The sequence below is a fragment of the Corvus hawaiiensis genome, chromosome 13 (genome assembly GCF_020740725.1).
Source record: "Corvus hawaiiensis isolate bCorHaw1 chromosome 13, bCorHaw1.pri.cur, whole genome shotgun sequence".
NCBI lineage: Eukaryota > Metazoa > Chordata > Aves > Passeriformes > Corvidae > Corvus > Corvus hawaiiensis.
The window spans coordinates 20,395,195-20,413,572 of record NC_063225.1 but is presented as its reverse complement, the minus strand read 5'-3'; the positions used below and the strand labels follow the sequence as shown (position 1 = coordinate 20,413,572).

The 18,378-nt window shown below is 57.7% G+C and overlaps 1 protein-coding gene across 1 annotated transcript in view; it reads left to right on the top strand.

Moving 5' to 3' along the window:
• Positions 1-18,378, top strand: part of ARID3B (AT-rich interaction domain 3B) — a 31,322-nt gene that overhangs the window by 8,492 nt on the left and 4,452 nt on the right. The window contains exons 3-8 of the mRNA XM_048317620.1: positions 1,077-1,148; positions 2,572-2,644; positions 12,642-12,825; positions 14,095-14,354; positions 14,487-14,744; positions 17,663-17,758. Coding sequence (XP_048173577.1) covers positions 1,077-1,148; positions 2,572-2,644; positions 12,642-12,825; positions 14,095-14,354; positions 14,487-14,744; positions 17,663-17,758 — 943 coding nt within the window. The remainder of the gene's footprint in view (positions 1-1,076; positions 1,149-2,571; positions 2,645-12,641; positions 12,826-14,094; positions 14,355-14,486; positions 14,745-17,662; positions 17,759-18,378) is intronic.

The following is an 18,378-nucleotide window of genomic DNA, read 5'->3' as shown; positions in this document are numbered from 1 at the left end:
GCAGCAAGCAGCTGACCTACCACAAGTGGCCATAATCCCCCGTTAAATGTCTCTCCCTTGGTGGCACTGGCTGGGTAATTGCCTTTCCAGCAGGAATTACTGCCTCAAACCGAACCAGCAGGCGTTAGGGAGCTCGTTCCGGGCCTCGGGAGCAGCGACGGAGCCGTGCCCGGCCCCGGCCAGGGCTGCTCATCCTCCTCATTCAGTGTGTGCCTCCAGGATTTCGGCTACTGGAGCACCTCCAGAATTCCCAGGAGGTGCTTTTGGGGGTGCTGGGAGCTTTCCTCTCCATGAGTTTGGCAGGGTGGGTTTGCCTCTTCCTTCCTTTTTCCAGCATACGTTGGACTGGGATTTTTGTGGAGTTGGTGTTTTCAGGATGCTTGGATTTATTTCAGGATCATCCTGGCCTTCCCTACAGCTGGAGCTGCTGGTTCCCAGCCCTTGGTGACCATTCCAGGATGCCAATTTCCCAAGTGGAATAGGGCCTAACCAGACTAATCCTTTTAATGAACCTTAATCCAGCAAAGCCGAGCTTTCCATTTCTCTGGGGAAAATCCACATCCTCCCGGGAGTCAGGGTCCCTAGGCTGGCAAGCAGCTTTCCAGAGGGATTATTGCCCTCCTTCTGCTCCTGGTTTTGTTGGGAAGCGTGGGGAGCACGGCAGGGCTCTTCCAGGTGTGTGGGAAGGAAGGGTGATGCCTTTCACGGGGGCTCTGGGATGTGCCCTTGGAAAAAAGGTGGGCACAGGGAGCAAAAGAAGCAGCACCTCTGAGGTGCTGGACCTCATTCCAGCAGAGCCACGGAGGAATTGGCATCCTTCCCTTCGGGAGGGGAGGGAATGTGGCTGGCAGGTGGAATGGGAGGTGAAAAATTCCCATTTTGTGTGAGAGATCCCAGGGAACTGCGTTGTGACAAAAGCACAAATGCAGACACCTTTCTTGTCACCTTGGGCCGAGCCAGCAGCTGCTTTCCTGTGTGTTTGTGCCTAAAAATGCACGTTTCCAAGCCTTCTGGAAGTGTCCCCACAGCTTTTCCTTGGGAATCCTTTCCATCCTTTGCTGTTTTTCCCTCCCCAGAACGGCAGCGTGACCTGGAGCGATGAAGGCGACGGATGCCGGGGAAGGGAAATCTCCCGAGACTTTGCCAAGGTCGGTCTGGTCATGGGGACCTGGGGAAGGGGGGATTTGGGGAATCCTGATCCCCCTGATCCGTGGCAGAGGGTGACCACAGAGCCCTCACTGTAGGGAATTTGTGGGAAAACTGTAGGAGTTCATGGTTTGTTGCCTTGCACTGGGATATAATTTGAACTAAGAATTAGCAGCCAGACTTTGGGCGTTGAAAAATTTCTGTCCAGGCTTTCTCCAGCTGGGAGAAGAACATTTTCCCTCTGGAATGCTGTGCTCGTGGATTTGAACGTGTCACAGCAGCCGGAGGAATTCCATTTAAACTGAAGGCACCTCCGCTCTTCCCAGAGCTTCGCAGGAATTCAGCCCCAAAACCCCTGTTTTTTGACCAAGTGGTTGCAGTGCCCACAGAGAGGCCAAAATGCAGATTTCCCAAGGATTCTTTGCTGTTGAGCTGCTCCACAAGAGGGGCTACAACCAGCGAAAAACAATTCCCGTGGAGCGGCGCAGGATTGTTCCAGGAGAAGGAATTCAATTCCTCACCTCCAGCGCTGTCTCGTTGTGTGTCCCCCTGGGTCCCAGGGAGAGCCTGGCTCCAGCCTGTCCCTTCCTGGCCTCACAGGACTCCTGAGAGCTGCAAATTGGGATTTGCTGTCCCAGCAGTGGCTGTGGGGTGACACTTGTGCCCGTCCCCTCTGAAGAACCCAGGGATAACACTCACGCACAGCCCCTCTCTTTTGGGAAGCACTGCCTGGGGAACTCGAGTTGAATTATTTGGGGGTTTCAAGCCTTCTGGTAAAAATTATTCCTTCAGCAAACTGACTCTGGGCTGGTCTCTGGTGTTTCTGAGGGCTTTTTGGTTTCTTTGGAGGCACTGCCAGGCACACAGGGAAGCTCTGTCCTTTCATCTCCTCCCGCCGGGGCTTTGGCACTTAGGTGACAATCCCTGAGGGAGGGAGCTGGGAGTGCAGGAGAAGCTGCCGAGAAGTTTGACCTCCCTGGTGCCACAAAGGTGCCACTGATGTGTCCCAAACCGCTGTCACCTCCCTTCTGGCTGTGTCCTCGTCCTCCCCGGCTCACCTCCATCCTTTCTGTCCCTTTGCTTCCAGGTGGCTTCAACCCTGCTCCAGCCCCTTAACTGAGGTGAAGGTTGGCTTTGATCATCCTGCAGATCTTTGCCAGCCTGAGGGGCTCTGGGAATCCTGTTCCCTTCGGGATGCCAGGCTTTGTGCCTGGATGAGTTCCCGAGGGGCTGAACGAGGGTCCTCAAGCCGTCCCTGTCACAGCCGTGGCCACCAAGTTCCTCAGGAGCCTCTCCTTGTTCCCCCTCTCCCTGTGCTTTCCTTTCACCCTTGCAGTGCAAACACCCCCTGGAAGAAGCCAATATCCCTCTGTTTTCTGTCTCCCTCTGGATTTGTGCCCTCATCTGGGTTTGTTTCCCCTGCAGCTCTATGAACTGGACAGCGATCCCGAGCGGAAGGAATTCCTGGACGACCTCTTCATCTTCATGCAGAAGAGGGGTGAGTGGCATTCATGTGAACTCCACGAGTGAGGCAGAGCAGGATGAATCCATTCCCTTGCAGACCCTCACCTTGGAGCCCACCTGTGGGGGCTGCCAGCAGCACGAGCTGCGGGGTGGGATGGGCAGCCCTGGACACCTCCAGCCGCCTGCAGAGAAATCTGCTCCGTGCTCCAGTGTCTCCTTCCTCTTCCCTGTTAATTATTGATCGTGAGCGCGCTCCCGGGGCCGGCCCTGAGCCGGTCACCAGCTGGAGGAGTGCAGCTTTTAATCAGCTGGCCTCTTGTTTGCTGGAGACTCCCTTTTTTCCTGCCTGCTGGAAGGCTGTGGTGATGAAAGGCAGGAGCTGAGAGGAGCCGGGGAGTGTTTGGATTTACGGAATTCAGGGAGCCCGGTTTCTTCAGCTTGACGGGAAAACTGGGCGGTGTGTGTTGAGCTGGGGGAGGTGGCTCCTCCTCTGTCCTTAATCCAAAAGGGAATATTTTCACCTGGCATGGATTTTTTTTTTAGCAGCTCTGTGCCCATTTTTCCCGTTCCTGCTCTTCCCAGGGTTTTGGGTGGCAGGGAGCGGGGTGGACATCCCCCTGTGGCTGTTTTGGGAGCTGTCCTGGCACGACGATAAGGATTGAGGCTTCACTTCTCACCCCCATGCTCCAGTCCAAGGCTGAAGAGCTGCCTTGTTCCCAAAGAACCCCCAAACCCAGCTCCTCGCTCCTGAGAGCAAAGTGGTTTTTAGCCAGGACGTGTGAAGAGCTGCTCAATTTGCACCTCGTGTCTGAGGGGCTGCAGAGCAGCTCTGCCTATAAAACAGCCCCGCTGTAAAAACGGGGATTTGCTGTCGTCCAGGAGGAGCTGGGGCACGGATCAGGAGCTGAGCCCAGCCCGGCAGGAGAGATAAATGGGAGATTTCACAGGGGCTGCAGGGATGAAAAGGCTGGGCTGGCTGTGCTGCTTTGGGAATGCCCCTGGGAACGGGGCAGCCATGAAACGGCCCTAATGCAGATCAAATGTGCAGGTCCCGGCACAGCAGGCCGTCCCCACAGCCACAGCTGCCGGCGATAAAACGGCCCTGGAGCAGCGATAACGAGGGAAGGGGACGGAGAGGGAGGCTGGAGACGGCCTTTGTGGGGTTTTGTTCCTGGGAAGTGCTGGGGAGAGGGAGGGGCACGTGGGCAGAGGGAGGGTGGCACAGCGGGGCTGGGGCAGAGCAGGACACGTGTCCCTATTGCCCTCTGCCAGGCCAGGCTGGTGTGTCCCCACTGTCCCTCTGCCAGGCCAGGCTGGTGTGTCCCTGTTGCCCTGTGCCAGGCCAGGCTGGTGTGTCCCCATTGTCCCTCCCAGGCCAGGCTGGTGTGTCCCCATTGTCCCCTCCAGGCCAGGCTGGTGTGTCCCCATTGTCCCTCCCAGGCCAGGCTGGTGTGTCCCCACTGTCCCTCCCTGGCCAGGCTGGTGTGTCCCTATTGCCCTCTGCCAGGCCAGGCTGGTGTGTCCCCACTGTCCCTCTCCCAGGCCAGGCTGGTGTGTCCCTGTTGCCCTGTGCCAGGCCAGGCTGGTGTGTCCCCATTGTCCCTCCCAGGCCAGGCTGGTGTGTCCCCATTGTCCCCTCCAGGCCAGGCTGGTGTGTCCCCATTGTCCCCCCCAGGCCAGGCTGGTGTGTCCCCATTGTCCCCTCCAGGCCAGGCTGGTGTGTCCCCATTGTCCCCCCCAGGCCAGGCTGGTGTGTCCCTATTGCCCTCTGCCAGGCCAGGCTGGTGTGTCCCCATTGTCCCCTCCAGGCCAGGCTGGTGTGTCCCCATTGTCCCCCCCAGGCCAGGCTGCTGTGTCCCCATTGTCCCCTCCAGGCCAGGCTGGTGTGTCCCCACTGTCCCTCTCCCAGGCCAGGCTGGTGTGTCCCTATTGCCCTCTGCCAGGCCAGGCTGGTGTGTCCCCATTGTCCCTCCCAGGCCAGGCTGCTGTGTCCCTGTTGCCCTGTGCCAGGCCAGGCTGGTGTGTCCCCATTGTCCCCTCCAGGCCAGGCTGCTGTGTCCCACTGTCCCTCCCAGGCCAGGCTGGTGTGTCCCTACTGTCCCCACATCTTTTCCATGGCTCAAACAGTTGGAATGCCAACAGATGGGCAGCCTCATGTCCTCAGCACCTTCCCCTTTGGAGCGGTGGGATTGCCCCGTGCCTGGGAGGATCCATGCCAGGCATCCCAGTGGGGCACAGCTCGGGGCTGTGCTGGGAAGGGCACCTTCCCAGGGAAGCTGTTGTGTCCATGCCTTCGGGAAACCCTCACAAAACCTCTGGGATGGCTCAGCTCTGCCGATCCTGCCTCTGGATTCAGCGGTGTTCTCCAGTGGGACATCAGTGGCCATAAATCCCTTCCTTTGCCCCGCTCCCTGTGCTGCAGCCAGCGCTGCCCTGAGCAGCTCTGCATGGAAAACCCCCCCTGGAGCACTGCAGAGGTGTCTCCTGCATGGTCCCAAAGAGCCAGGAATGGCTTTTTCCTTAATTTCTCGAGGGAGCTGCTGTCCTGGTTTGCATTCCTGCTTTCTGCTGGAGCCTTTCAGAGCAGGGAATCCACCATTCCCTGTACCTGCACCCCTGGAAGTGGTGGTGGGATGGGAACAGGGGCAAAGCTGGGCACTTGGGATCTCCAGCCAGTGTGAATCCAGCTCCTCTGGGGCTGCAGCATCCCAAAATCTCTTCCAGGGAATGCCTGGCTCATCCACCTGAAGCGCCCAGGTGACCAAAAAGCCTCCACCAGATCCATCAGCTGGTATTTTGGGGGAGTTTACCTGCAAATTCCAATTATTTAGAAGAAGTTTTCAGCAGCTCCTTCCCATAAAACCCAAACTTTCTCCCCTTGTTTTTTATAAAACAAAACATTCCTCACAGGCAGACAGGAGAATTTTTTTCTCTAATTTGGAAAGAGCCTGGGACCTCCCCTTTGGAAAGACATAAAAAGAAAAGAAACCATATCTTTCCTGGGAAAGGAAACATCAAAATCAGATAATGAATCATCCCTTTAAGCAGCTGGTAATGGTGGGTTAGAGGGAATATTGCTGTAGCTCCAAAGGACAATCACACTGGAAGTAATTAATGGGAAAACAGAGCGAGGAGTTTGCCTGGTCCTGGCTTAGAGGAGCTTTGGTTTGGGTTTAGTCGGGGTGAAGGGTGTTGGAGCAGCTCAGATGTTTGCCTGGAAACGGGGTTGGCCCGAATTGCCAGGAATTCCCTGGGAATTATGGGATGGTGTTGCTCTGCATCCACCTTTGTGTGGCTGGTTCGGGTGATTCCGGCTGCACCCGAGGATCCCGGTCCGGGTGTGGCTGCTCAGAGCTGAGTGATGGGCTCAGAGGGGCTTTGTTCTCACTTCCCCCGGAGGCTGAGGCGTTAAACGGTGCCCTTGTTTCCCAAAGTGGGATGTTGAGCCTGGAATCCTGCTCTTCCCGGGTCCTTCCTGAGCTGGGGCTCCCCACCTCAACTTCAGCATCGTTTGTCAGGTGCAGCAGAGGTGGCTCAGCGCTGAGGGACGAGCCTGCAGCTCCCCTGGCCTGTTTCTGCCTCTCCCTGCCTGGAAAAGGGCAGCGGATCCCTGATCTCCCGAGGCCACACCTATGGAAAAGCTGCAGGCAGGGGTTCCACATCTGCCAGAGGGATCGGAGCCGGGGAATGGATTGGCCCAGCTGGGCCAGGAGAGCAGCTCTCCATGGGATCAGGGATTGCAGCTCCCCGTGGGATCAGGGATTGCAGCTCTCCGTGGGATCAGGGATTGCAGCTCTCCGTGGGATCAGGGATTGCAGCTCTCCGTGGGATCAGGGATTGCAGCTCCCCGTGGGATCAGGGATTGCAGCTCCCCATGGGATCAGGGATTGCAGCTCCCCATGGGATCAGGGATTGCAGCTCTCTGTGGGATCAGGGATTGCAGCTCTCTGTGGGATCAGGGATTGCAGCTCTCCGTGGGATCAGGGATTGCAGCTCCCCATGGGATCAGGGATTGCAGCTCCCCGTGGGATCAGGGATTGCAGCTCTCTGTGGGATCAGGGATTGCAGCTCTCTGTGGGATCCAGGGCAGGATCAGGGATTGCAGCTCTCTGTGGGATCAGGGATTGCAGCTCCCAGTGGGATCAGGGATTGCAGCTCTCTGTGGGATCAGGGATTGCAGCTCCCCATGGGATCCAGGGCAGGATCAGGGATTGCAGCTCCCCGTGGGATCAGGGATTGCAGCTCCCCGTGGGATCAGGGATTGCAGCTCCCCATGGGATCAGGGATTGCAGCTCCCCATGGGATCCAGGGCAGGATCAGGGATTGCAGCTCCCCGTGGGATCAGGGATTGCAGCTCCCCATGGGATCAGGGATTGCAGCTCCCCGTGGGATCAGGGATTGCAGCTCTCCGTGGGATCAGGGATTGCAGCTCCCCGTGGGATCAGGGATTGCAGCTCCCCATGGGATCAGGGATTGCAGCTCCCCATGGGATCAGGGATTGCAGCTCTCTGTGGGATCAGGGATTGCAGCTCTCTGTGGGATCAGGGACTGCAGCTCTCCGTGGGATCAGGGATTGCAGCTCCCCATGGGATCAGGGATTGCAGCTCCCCGTGGGATCAGGGATTGCAGCTCTCTGTGGGATCAGGGATTGCAGCTCTCTGTGGGATCCAGGGCAGGATCAGGGATTGCAGCTCTCTGTGGGATCAGGGATTGCAGCTCCCAGTGGGATCAGGGATTGCAGCTCTCTGTGGGATCAGGGATTGCAGCTCCCCATGGGATCCAGGGCAGGATCAGGGATTGCAGCTCCCCGTGGGATCAGGGATTGCAGCTCCCCGTGGGATCAGGGATTGCAGCTCCCCATGGGATCAGGGATTGCAGCTCCCCATGGGATCCAGGGCAGGATCAGGGATTGCAGCTCCCCGTGGGATCAGGGATTGCAGCTCCCCGTGGGATCAGGGATTGCAGCTCCCCATGGGATCAGGGATTGCAGCTCTCTGTGGGATCAGGGATTGCAGCTCCCCGTGGGATCAGGGATTGCAGCTCCCCGTGGGATCAGGGATTGCAGCTCCCCGTGGGATCCAGGGCAGGATCAGGGATTGCAGCTCTCTGTGGGATCAGGGATTGCAGCTCCCCGTGGGATCAGGGATTGCAGCTCCCCGTGGGATCAGGGATTGCAGCTCTCTGTGGGATCAGGGATTGCAGCTCTCCATGGGATCAGGGATTGCAGCTCTCCGTGGGATCAGGGATTGCAGCTCCCCATGGGATCAGGGATTGCAGCTCCCCATGGGATCAGGGATTGCAGCTCCCCGTGGGATCAGGGATTGCAGCTCTCCGTGGGATCAGGGATTGCAGCTCCCCGTGGGATCAGGGATTGCAGCTCCCCGTGGGATCCAGGGCAGGATCAGGGATTGCAGCTCCCCGTGGGATCAGGGATTGCAGCTCCCCATGGGATCCAGGGCAGGATCAGGGATTGCAGCTCCCCATGGGATCAGGGATTGCAGCTCCCCGTGGGATCAGGGATTGCAGCTCTCTGTGGGATCAGGGATTGCAGCTCCCCGTGGGATCCAGGGCAGGATCAGGGATTGCAGCTCTCCATGGGATCAGGGACTGCAGCTCTCCGTGGGATCCAGGGCAGGATCAGGGGCCATGGCTGGGCACCGGTGCCCATCAGGCCCTGCAATCTGATCAGGGCAGCAGATAAGAGGTGGCCTCCTGTCCCCACCGAGGCTGATTGATCTCCCCCTGGATGGGCTCTCATGGGCTGCAGGCTCCCGGATCGGGTGCTGACTCCCTGTTTGGGAGGTGGGAATGGTGGGAATGCCCTGCCTGGACAGGCCGCATCAGCTGTGGCACTGAGGGAGCAGAGAGGGGCTCTTTATCCCGGCTCTGGAGAGCCAAACCCCATAAAACTCGGGCTGAAGCCCTGAAGCAGCCAGGATTTGGCCCTGGAGAGGGATTTGGGCAAACGAGGAGCTGAGGCAGCGCGGGAGCCAAGCTGATTTGCTGCTGTGGAGTGAATTTTCCCTCTGTTTAGCTGCGAGATCACACACCCCACGGAATTACTGTGCCTCCCTTCAGAGAAACACAGAGTTCTGTTCCCCTCAAGATTTGGCTCGATATTACTTTAAATCCCTGTGGACTTTCCCAGTTTCCTGGGGAAAACCTGTTCCTTTTGGCTGCCTGATACAATTTCTCCTCTGAGCATATTTAGAGTGGGAAGAGCAGCTTTTTATTTACCTGGTACATGTCGCAGCTTCCAAAATGTCTTTTTTCCGTGCCTGTTTTTCACTCCAGAGCACATTTCGTTGCCATTTAAATGCCATTTAAACTCTTAGGATTCTCACCTCCTTTGTTCCTTGCTGTAAAATGGACACTCCTGCGAGGAAATCGGAGAGGGAAAGTGGGAGGTGGTTGGGAAAGCAGAGCTGCAGGGGCTGGGTGTGATTAAGGGCCCTTTGTGCAGGACAAGTCGTGGCTTAGGCCGCTGGGTGGTGGGGAAATCCCTGTGTGGGGAGAGCGGCAGGGAAAGCCGAGCAAACCCTTAAAACTGCCTGGAGTTTGGTTAAAACCCGCCTTTGAGGCAGTTGTCCTCAGTCTGCACCTCCAGGTGGAGGTCTGGCTCCGAAATTCGGCTAAGGGAGGATGGAGAAGAGGAAAACAACGCCCTGGGGTGGTGTTGGATGGGGAGGAAGAGGATGGGCCAAAGCGAATCCCTCGGCGAGGCCGAGCAGAGCCGACCCTCTTCTCCAGGAGCTGCTTCCTGGGTAAACCCAGCCGTTCCAGGCTTTCCTGGGGCTCACACCCTCCTCAGCCCCCTCAGGAGCTCTGGGAGGCTGCAATTCCAGCAGATTTTCCGAGCAGAGGGGACACTGAGGCCTCTCCGGAGAAGCCCCCGAGGCTCCCGATCCATCTGCCTGGAACAGAGGAGGCTTTGGAAGGGGAGGAATTCCCTCCAAGGCCGGGGATGTTTATGCCTCCAGTCAGCCTTCCTCCAGGGAATGCCTTAATTCCAGAAATCCAGGTTGTGGCTGCGTTTCTCCTCAGCAAGCCAGGAGCCCGTGGGCCCTGGGGTGGCTCTGCTTTCCCCTTCCGTGTTTATCAGCTCTGCATCTCCCCTTGCCCGGTGGGAACGGCCTCCCTGTGCCCCTCGTTTGGCTGCCATGAGCCCAGTGACGGAGCTGGGGCTCTGCTAGAAGGGAGCAGAAGTTGTTTTCCAGGGAAGCTGGGAGAAGAGGATCTTCCTCTCCCTCTCGGAGCCGGGCAGGGCTCGGGGCAGGAGGTTGGAAGTACAGTAAAATGAGTTTGCCATCAAAAGGCAACAAGTCCTGCGCTGTGCCCCCGGCTGCTGACCTTTCCCTCTGGAATTCTGCCCCCTGACCCCGGGATCATTAATCGTGGTGCTGCCAGATGACAGTAATCCATCATGGCCCCTGACAGGGACAGGATCTGCTGGGCCCAGGCTTCTCGGCTTTCAGCCCTTCCTGTCGGGGTTTCCAATAAAGGCAGGCCTGGGGGAGGAGAGGGCACCGATCCCTCTGGAAAACACCGGGAATTCGCCGGGCCCGAACCCCGACTCGCTCTCTGCTGGACCCGTGGGGTGGTACTTGGGGCAGAGCGGTAGGGAAGCATGGAAAATGGAATTATTCCAGCAGGATGGGAGCAGTCCTGTCCCTGCTGTAGAGTTTCTCAGCTGTACAAAGAAATTTTATGTGTGTGGAGGGCGGCAAAACCAAACTCGAGGTTTTATCTCAATGGGTAAATTTCTATTCTCAATCTAAACATATTTAGCTTAGTTTGTGTGTTTCTCTATAAATCCCTGTTCAGCCGAGTTTCTAAGTGTGTGTTTCTCTATAAATCCCTGTTTAACTGGGTTTATAAATGAAATTTCAGGGCACTTCGGCCCTGTTTGAAAGCAAAGCTGAGCGAGGGAAGGTGTGCCAGGGCTGCTGAGGTGCCTCGGGGAGCTCAGGGTTTGTCACTGTCCCTGCTCCAGCTGGGAGCAGCTCCCAGGAGGTGTTCAGCCTCTATTCCCTGCTGATGCAGGTGAATCTGGATTAATGATCTGTGCATTTCCCCAGCTGCTCAGCTGGGGCAGTCTGGAGAAGGGTGAGATGGGCGACATGAAGGGGCAGGTATTTGTCAATAATTCTGTGTGAGCAGCTGAGCCTTATCCGTGGGCCTTCCCTTTCACTCTCCAGCGGGATGGAAGTCCCTACTGGGCAAGTTAATGCTGTTCCCTCCATTGGATTGAGGAAACTCGGGTGGCTCTGAGTGGGGGGAGAGGGGCTTCATCCCCCTCCAGCCGAGCGAAGGCTTTGCTGCTCTGGTTAATGACTGAAAGAAGGGGCGTTTTGGGGTGTAAACCCCAGCCCTGGCTCTTCCTGGAGGCTTTGGAAGGAAATATTTCCCTGTTTTCCCTGTGGCTGCCTGGCTCAGCTGATGAGTGACAGCTCGGGCCGGTAACTTGATCATTCCCTGATTCCCAGGGATCCCGTGCCGCTGTCACCCTGCTCCCGACCTGCCACGACACCCCGACACAAAATGGAGGCTCGGGGAAAAAACAGAGCAAACCCAGGATTTTTGGGATGGAGCCACAGGGGGTTTGGAGGGTTTGGAATTCCCTGTGTGCTCCCGAAATCAGGGATTTCAGGGATCTGCACCCCTGAGGTCAGGAAGGGAACGTGCTGCAGGCTGTGGGATCGCCGCTCTGTGGGCAGGGAAGGGCTGCTCGGATGGGAGAAGAGGATGGGATTGATGTAAATGGAAGGAAACCTGATCAAGCTGCTCCTGGATGCTTTGAGTCGGCAGGGTTTTCAGCCCTTTAAAGCTGCACAAAATGGGCTATTTTATCCAGCATCTCGTTAACCTGTGGGAATCGGCAGCACGAGCTAATGCCTAACAGGCTTCCCAAAGAAAAGGCAGGGAAAAAAATCCCCCGTGGATGGGTAATGAGGACAGCTGCAGGGCCGGGCTCCTTTCAGTGCACGGAATGAGCCCGTTTATAAGGGCCATAAACGGCTCCGTGCGGGGCACCGGGGGGATCCGGGGCTGCCAGCAGTGGCACCGGCCTCCCCTTGGGACTGAGGATTCCATAATTGTCCCTGCCCCCCTTCCCAAGCCTTCCTGCCAGGGTCGGGCTGCCCATTGTGGGGACAGGATGCTGCCCTGGGCTGGGCGGCCCTTTGATCCAGGACAGAGTTTTCCCAGGCCAAATAAAAGCTCTGCCACATCAGCTTTTCTTTATTCCTTCTTCCTCTCCGTGCCTAAATCTCGTTAGTTTGGGCTTTAGCGCTTTCAGGAGCTGCCAGAGGGACACTGACGGGTTAAAAATCAGATTTTCCTCTGCGTTAACCTGAAATATGACAAAACTGAGTGGGAAGGGTGGAGCAGGACCTGGGTTTGGGATGCTCAGAGCTGCCGTGGCCTCATCAGGGAAGTGTTTGGGAGCACGTTCAGGGAAAAGGAGTGGGAGGCTGGAAGCTCTGTGTGAGCAGGGGAAGGAGCAGCCTTTATTTACCTCTCCAGGTTGTTTCAAGTGTGAGGGAAGCTGGAGTTGTGTCTCCATGGGGGAGAGGTGTTCTCTGGTGCCAATTCCCTCGGTTCTGCTGTTCCCAGGCAAACAGCACAGCACATCCTGGGAAAGCTGAACCACCAGGAGCTGCTCAGCCCCTCCCTGAGCACAGCCGGGATTTTTATCCAAGGGTTTTAACCCTGAGCTCATAAAACTGATTCCTTTGTGCCTCGGATTCAATAGTCCCAACTTCCCCTCTTTCTATTTCGGGAGCCGCAGGTTTTTATTGGTCTGGTCATTCCCTTTGCCCACAGGAAAGGGTTTTCCACGGAAAGGCCGTGCCCTGTGGCTGCTCTCCCCTGCCTCATTTACTCATCCATGGAGAGGCCTCGAGCCAGGCTGCAAATTCCCTGAATTCCCTGTTAGGAGAGAGATGGATCCCCCCCCACAAGCTGCCCGTCCCCTCAGCCTCTTGCCATCCCTGACTCCATCCTTTCCGTGCTCCTTTTCTCCCCCGCAGGAACTCCCATCAACCGGATTCCCATCATGGCCAAGCAGATCCTGGATCTCTACATGCTCTACAAGCTGGTGACCGAGAAGGGCGGCCTGGTGGAGATCATCAACAAGAAGATCTGGAGGGAGATCACCAAAGGCCTTAACCTTCCCACCTCCATCACCAGCGCCGCCTTCACCCTGCGCACGCAGTGAGTTGGGAAGGCCTGGAATTCCCATCTCCTGCATGGAATTCCCATCTCCTGCCCCTCCCTCCATCCCCGGCCGTTCTGCCCCCTCAGGGCCCTGTCTGTCCCTCCCAAGAGGAGCTCTTGGCACAGGGAGGAGGGGGCTTCTCCTGGTGATTTAGTGTCTGCTAGCACTGGGAATCGGGAATTCAGCACCTCCTTCCTGTAAGGATTGGTTTCCTGACCTGCAAGTGCAGGATTGGGGAAGAAAAAGTGGAATAAGCAGAGGGAAAAGACTGGTGGAAGTGAAGTCCCTGTACAGTTGAACAGAGTGAAGCTGTGCCTTAGCAATGAAGGGCTGGGAATGCACTCCCAGCTCCTGTGGAGACTCAGTTTTTAGGGGAGATTTTAGGACCCCAGAGAGGGAAGCTCCTCACCGTTCCCACAGGCTGGGTCTCCTGCAAACCTGTGGGCCAAAACTCCTCCAAGGGGGTAAGGCTTGGTGCTGCTCAGTACAGATGCCTTGGACAGGGGTAATTCCTCAGAATTCCTTGGATTAAAGTGTTGTGGTCCGAGATCTTGGTTCTTAGGATTTCAGATTGTCAGTTGTGAGGGAATTCTGGGAGATTTATAGAGGATAATTCAGTTGTGAGGGAATTCTGGGTGGTTTCTAGATGGTATTTCAGTTGTGAGGGAATTCTGGGTGGTTTATAGAGGATATTTCAGTTGTGAGGGAATTCTGGGTGGTTTCTAGATGGTATTTCAGTTGTGAGGGAATTCTGGGTGGTTTACAGAGGATATTTCAGTTGTGAGGGAATTCTGGGTGGTTTCTAGATGGTATTTCAGTTGTGAGGGAATTCTGGGTGGTTTATAGAGGATATTTCAGTTGTGAGGGAATTCTGGATGATTCTGTGAGGAGATTTCAGTTGTGAGGGAATTCTGGGTGGTTTACAGAGGATATTTCAGTTGTGAGGGAATTCTGGGTGGTTTCTAGATGGTATTTCAGTTGTGAGGGAATTCTGGGTGGTTTATAGAGGGTATTTCAGTTGTGAGGGAATTCTGGGTGATTCTGTGAGGAGATTTCAGTTGTGAAGGAGTTCTGGGTGACTCTTCCCTGCCCTCGTGGCAGCAGTAGTAGGTAATTGTGTAACACTGAGCGCATCCAGGCTGAGCTGTGCTTCACCCCCGAACTCCAGAGCCCCCAGATCTGCTGAGGGCCTTGGCACGTGTCTGCCTGCCCCAGTGCTCGTTGCTGTGGTTCCCTGCAGCGCTGAGCCCTGTCCCTCTCCCCAGGTACATGAAGTACCTCTACGCCTACGAGTGTGAGAAGAAGTCGCTGAGCTCCCCGGCCGAGCTCCAGGCCGCCATCGACGGCAACCGGCGCGAGGGGCGGCGGCCCAGCTACAGCTCCTCCCTGTTCAGCTACTCGCCCTCCACGCCGGGGCCTCCTTCCCTGCTGTCCCCCCCCAAAATCCGCTTCCCCATAATCGGCGTGGCGCCGGGCAGTGGGACCAGCAACCCCCGGGTGTCGCCGGCCGCGGCCGTCAGGAAAGGTCAGCTCCTCCCGCCCCAGCCGGGCAAACAGCACGGCTGTGCTGGTGCTTTCCATGGTATCCACGGGGATGTGGGAGCAGGGGCTTGGGACTGGCTGCAGTGCTGGTGTTGAGTGACCCCTCCTTCCCCAGGCGACGGGGTGCCCCTGACCGTGCCCATGCCAAACCGCATCGCCGTGCCAGTGACCCTGGCCGGCCAGCAGGCCACCGTGGCGGCCAGGACGGCCACCCTGGAGCAGCTGAGGGAGAGGCTGGAGGCGGGAGAGCCCCCGGAGAAGAAGGTGCCGCGGATGACAGAGGAGGAGCAGCGGCTGGTGCAGCAGGCGCTGCAGCGCAACCTGTTCAGCATGGCCCGGCAGATCCCCATGAAGATCAAAATCAACGGCAAGGGTGAGGCACAGCGGGCAGAAAGCTGCGGGGCAGCCGGGAGGGACGGGCTTCCAGCCGGGAATGTCACACACACACAGAGGCTGGGGCATCATCCCAGGCAGAGGGCACGGCACGGAGGTGTTCAGGTGGTTTTGTTGGGTTTTCCTGCTGGGTTTATTCTCCGGCTCATCCAAATCCAGCCCGGATTCAGAAGGATCTCTGCCGTGTTCCCAAAGCTCCAAGCTGGTCAAACCCCCCTGACCCCTGTGTCCAGCACAGGAGGTCACTCAGCGCCCAATTTATGGGCGGTATTTCAGTTGTGAAGGAGTTCTGGGTGATTCTTGGAGGGCGTTTCGGTTGTGAGGGAATTCTGGATGATTTACAGACTCCCACCCCCACAGAACTTGCACCCCCTTAACTGATGGTGGAGGCAACAGCTCTGTCCAGGCAGCAGCTGCAGGAGCCTGGGGGAGATGCCCAGCTTTCAGGAATCCTTTCCCAGGCACTGGGATGAGCCTGGGGGAGATGCCCAGCTTTCAGGAATCCTTTCCCAGGCACTGGGATGAGCCTGGGAGAGATGCCCAGCTTTCAGGAATCCTTTCCCAGGCACTGGGATGAGCCTGGGAGAGATGCCCAGCTTTCAGGAATCCTTTCCCAGGCACTGGGATGAGCCTGGGGGAGATGCCCAGCTTTCAGGAATCCTTTCCCAGGCACTGGGATGAGCCTGGAGGAGATGCCCAGCTTTCAGGAATCCTTTCCCAGGGGCTGGGATGAGCCTGGGGGAGATGCCCAGCTTTCAGGAATCCTTTCCCAGGGGCTGGGATGAGCCTGGGGGAGATGCCCAGCTTTCAGGAATCCTTTCCCAGGGGTTGGGATGAGCCTGGAGGAGATGCCCAGCTTTCAGGAATCCTTTCCCAGGGGTTGGGATGAGCCTGGGGGAGATGCCCAGCTTTCAGGAATCCTTTCCCAGGGAGTGGGATGAGCCTGGGGGAGATGCCCAGCTTTCAGGAATCCTTTCCCAGGCACTGGGATGAGCCTGGGGGAGATGCCCAGCTTTCAGGAATCCTTTCCCAGGCACTGGGATGAGCCTGGGGGAGATGCCCAGCTTTCAGGAATCCTTTCCCAGGCACTGGGATGAGCCTGGGGGAGATGCCCAGCTTTCAGGAATCCTTTCCCAGGCACTGGGATGAGCCTGGGGGAGATGCCCAGCTTTCAGGAATCGTTTCCCAGGCACTGGGATGAGCCTGGGGGAGATGCCCAGCTTTCAGGAATCCTTTCCCAGGGGTTGGGATGAGCCTGGGGGAGATGCCCAGCTTTCAGGAATCCTTTCCCAGGGGTTGGGATGAGCCTGGGGGAGATGCCCAGCTTTCAGGAATCCTTTCCCAGGGACTGGGATGAGCAGGCCGTGAGGAGCCTGCGCTCAGGGCTGTGAGCAGGGCAGGTGATCTGCAGCCACATCTGCACAGCCCCAGGGCAGAGCAGAGCTGCTGGCAGGGCTGGGCCAGGAGGTCACATCCAGGCAGCTTTCATGGCCTGGGAAATGCTCTCCTGAAATGCTTTGGGAGAAGGGAAGGTCCGTGCTGGGCTAGAGTGGCTCCCGGAGCTGGGAGAACCCCAGCCCCAACAACTGCCTCCTCCAAAGCTTCTGATCCATGGAAATGAGAGGCCTCAGCCCCCTGGGCGCTGCAGGTTTGGGAGGAGGCACAAGGCCAGGCAAGTTTGGCACGGCTTGGAAGAAAGGGAAGAGCTGTTCTTGGTTTGAGGTGCTTGGCCACAAATAAGGATGGGAAAGGTCAAAGCAGATCCCTCTGACCCAGCAGCAGCAGCAGCTGGGATTGGGATTCCCAGCTCCTGGCAGCTCTGCATCCACCTAAATGTCGCATCCAAACCAAAATTGCCAGTGGAAGGGGATACGGGTTTTATCCAGCGATGTTCGTTCCCTCTCACCCCACTTTGCTTTCACCCCGGGCTTCCTAAATCCAAACGCTGGGAACAGCTGCAGTCCCTACAAACAGGAAGGGGCTGGGCCCTGCGGATTCAGGCATGGGATCCCCACCTTTGTGAGCTGGCTGGGGGCAGGGCTGTGTCTTCTGTGCCCTCATTTTCCCCACTGCACCACAAAAATCCAACGGAGCTTTGGGAGGTGCTCTGAGAGGTGCTGTTGATAAGCACAGCATGGCTTGATAACAACATTTAGGTTCAGTGTTAATAATGTGGCGTTTTTAGGGGGGTGTGGCCTTGCTGCCCTCCGTGGAGGAGCAATCCCAAAATCCGGGCTCACCCTCGTGGAGGTTCAGGAGCTCCTGGAAGAGTTTGGTGTTGAGCTCCCCTCAACCACCACTGCAGACTCAACCCCTGCTCTGCGCTGCTGCTTCCCGAGCTGCCCATCGCTGCCCAGGCTGAGGATATGGAGGAAAATCCTGATTTTCATGGAGCATTCCCTGGGTTTTCCCTCCCTCCAGTGGCCGCTGGAGCTGCTGCAGTCCGAGCACAACAAGCCACAGCAGCTCCCAGCCACCCAAAATCCAGCTGCGAGTTAAACATGGGCTCGTCTGGTGTGTTCCTTGGGAGGGGAATGGGAATTTGGCCCTCAGGGAAGGAATTCCAAATGCCAGTGGGCTCCCGGCCTCACCGAAGCACTTCAGCACCTTTGTAGCCTTGTCACGGGATGGTTTGAGTTGGAAGGGACCTCAAAGCCATGGGCAGGGACACCTGCCACTATCCCAGGGTGCTCCAACCCCCATCCAGCCTGGCCGGGGGCACTTCCAGGGATCCAGGGGCAGCCACAGCCGCTCTGGAACGTGGACATTGTGTGGTGGAAAAGGGGGCGACAAAAGCGGGGCTGTGCTCACCTCTGGGGAGTGCAGGGAATGGGATCTTGCCCTCTAAGGAATGGGATCTTGCCCTCTAACTCTGCCCCCCTCCCTTCCTGGGACAAGACAAGGCCGACTCGGCGGCGGCGGCGCTGAACCTGTCCCCCAACGGCATCGGCAGCATCAACATGTCCGTGGAGATCAATGGCACCACCTACGCTGGTGAGAGAGCCCAGCTGGGAACGGGAGAGCCCTCCTGGGAACAAGGGAGCCCTCCTGGGAATGAGGGAGCCCTCCTGGGAACGGGAGAGCCCTCCTGGGAACAAGGGAGCCCTCCTGGGAATGAGGGAGCCCTCCTGGGAACGGGGGAGCCCTCCTGGGAACGGGGGAGCCCAATTGGGAATGAGGGAGCCCAACTGGGAATGAGGGAGCCCTCCTGGGAACGGGGGAGCCCTCCTGGGAATGAGGGAGCCCTCCTGGGAACGGGGGAGCCCTCCTGGGAATGAGGGAGCCCTCCTGGGAATGAGGGAGCCCAACTGGGAACGGGGGAGCCCTCCTGGGAATGAGGGAGCCCAACTGGGAATGAGGGAGCCCAACTGGGAACGGGGGAGCCCAACTGGGAACGGGGGAGCCCTCCTGGGAACGGGAGAGCCCTCCTGGGAATGAGGGAGCCCAACTGGGAATGAGGGAGCCCTCCTGGGAACGGGGGAGCCCAACTGGGAACGGGGGAGCCCAACTGGGAACGGGGGAGCCCTCCTGGGAACGGGAGAGCCCTCTTGGGAATGAGGGAGCCCTTCTGAGAATGAGGGAGCCCTTCTGAGAATGAGGGAGCCCTCCTGGGA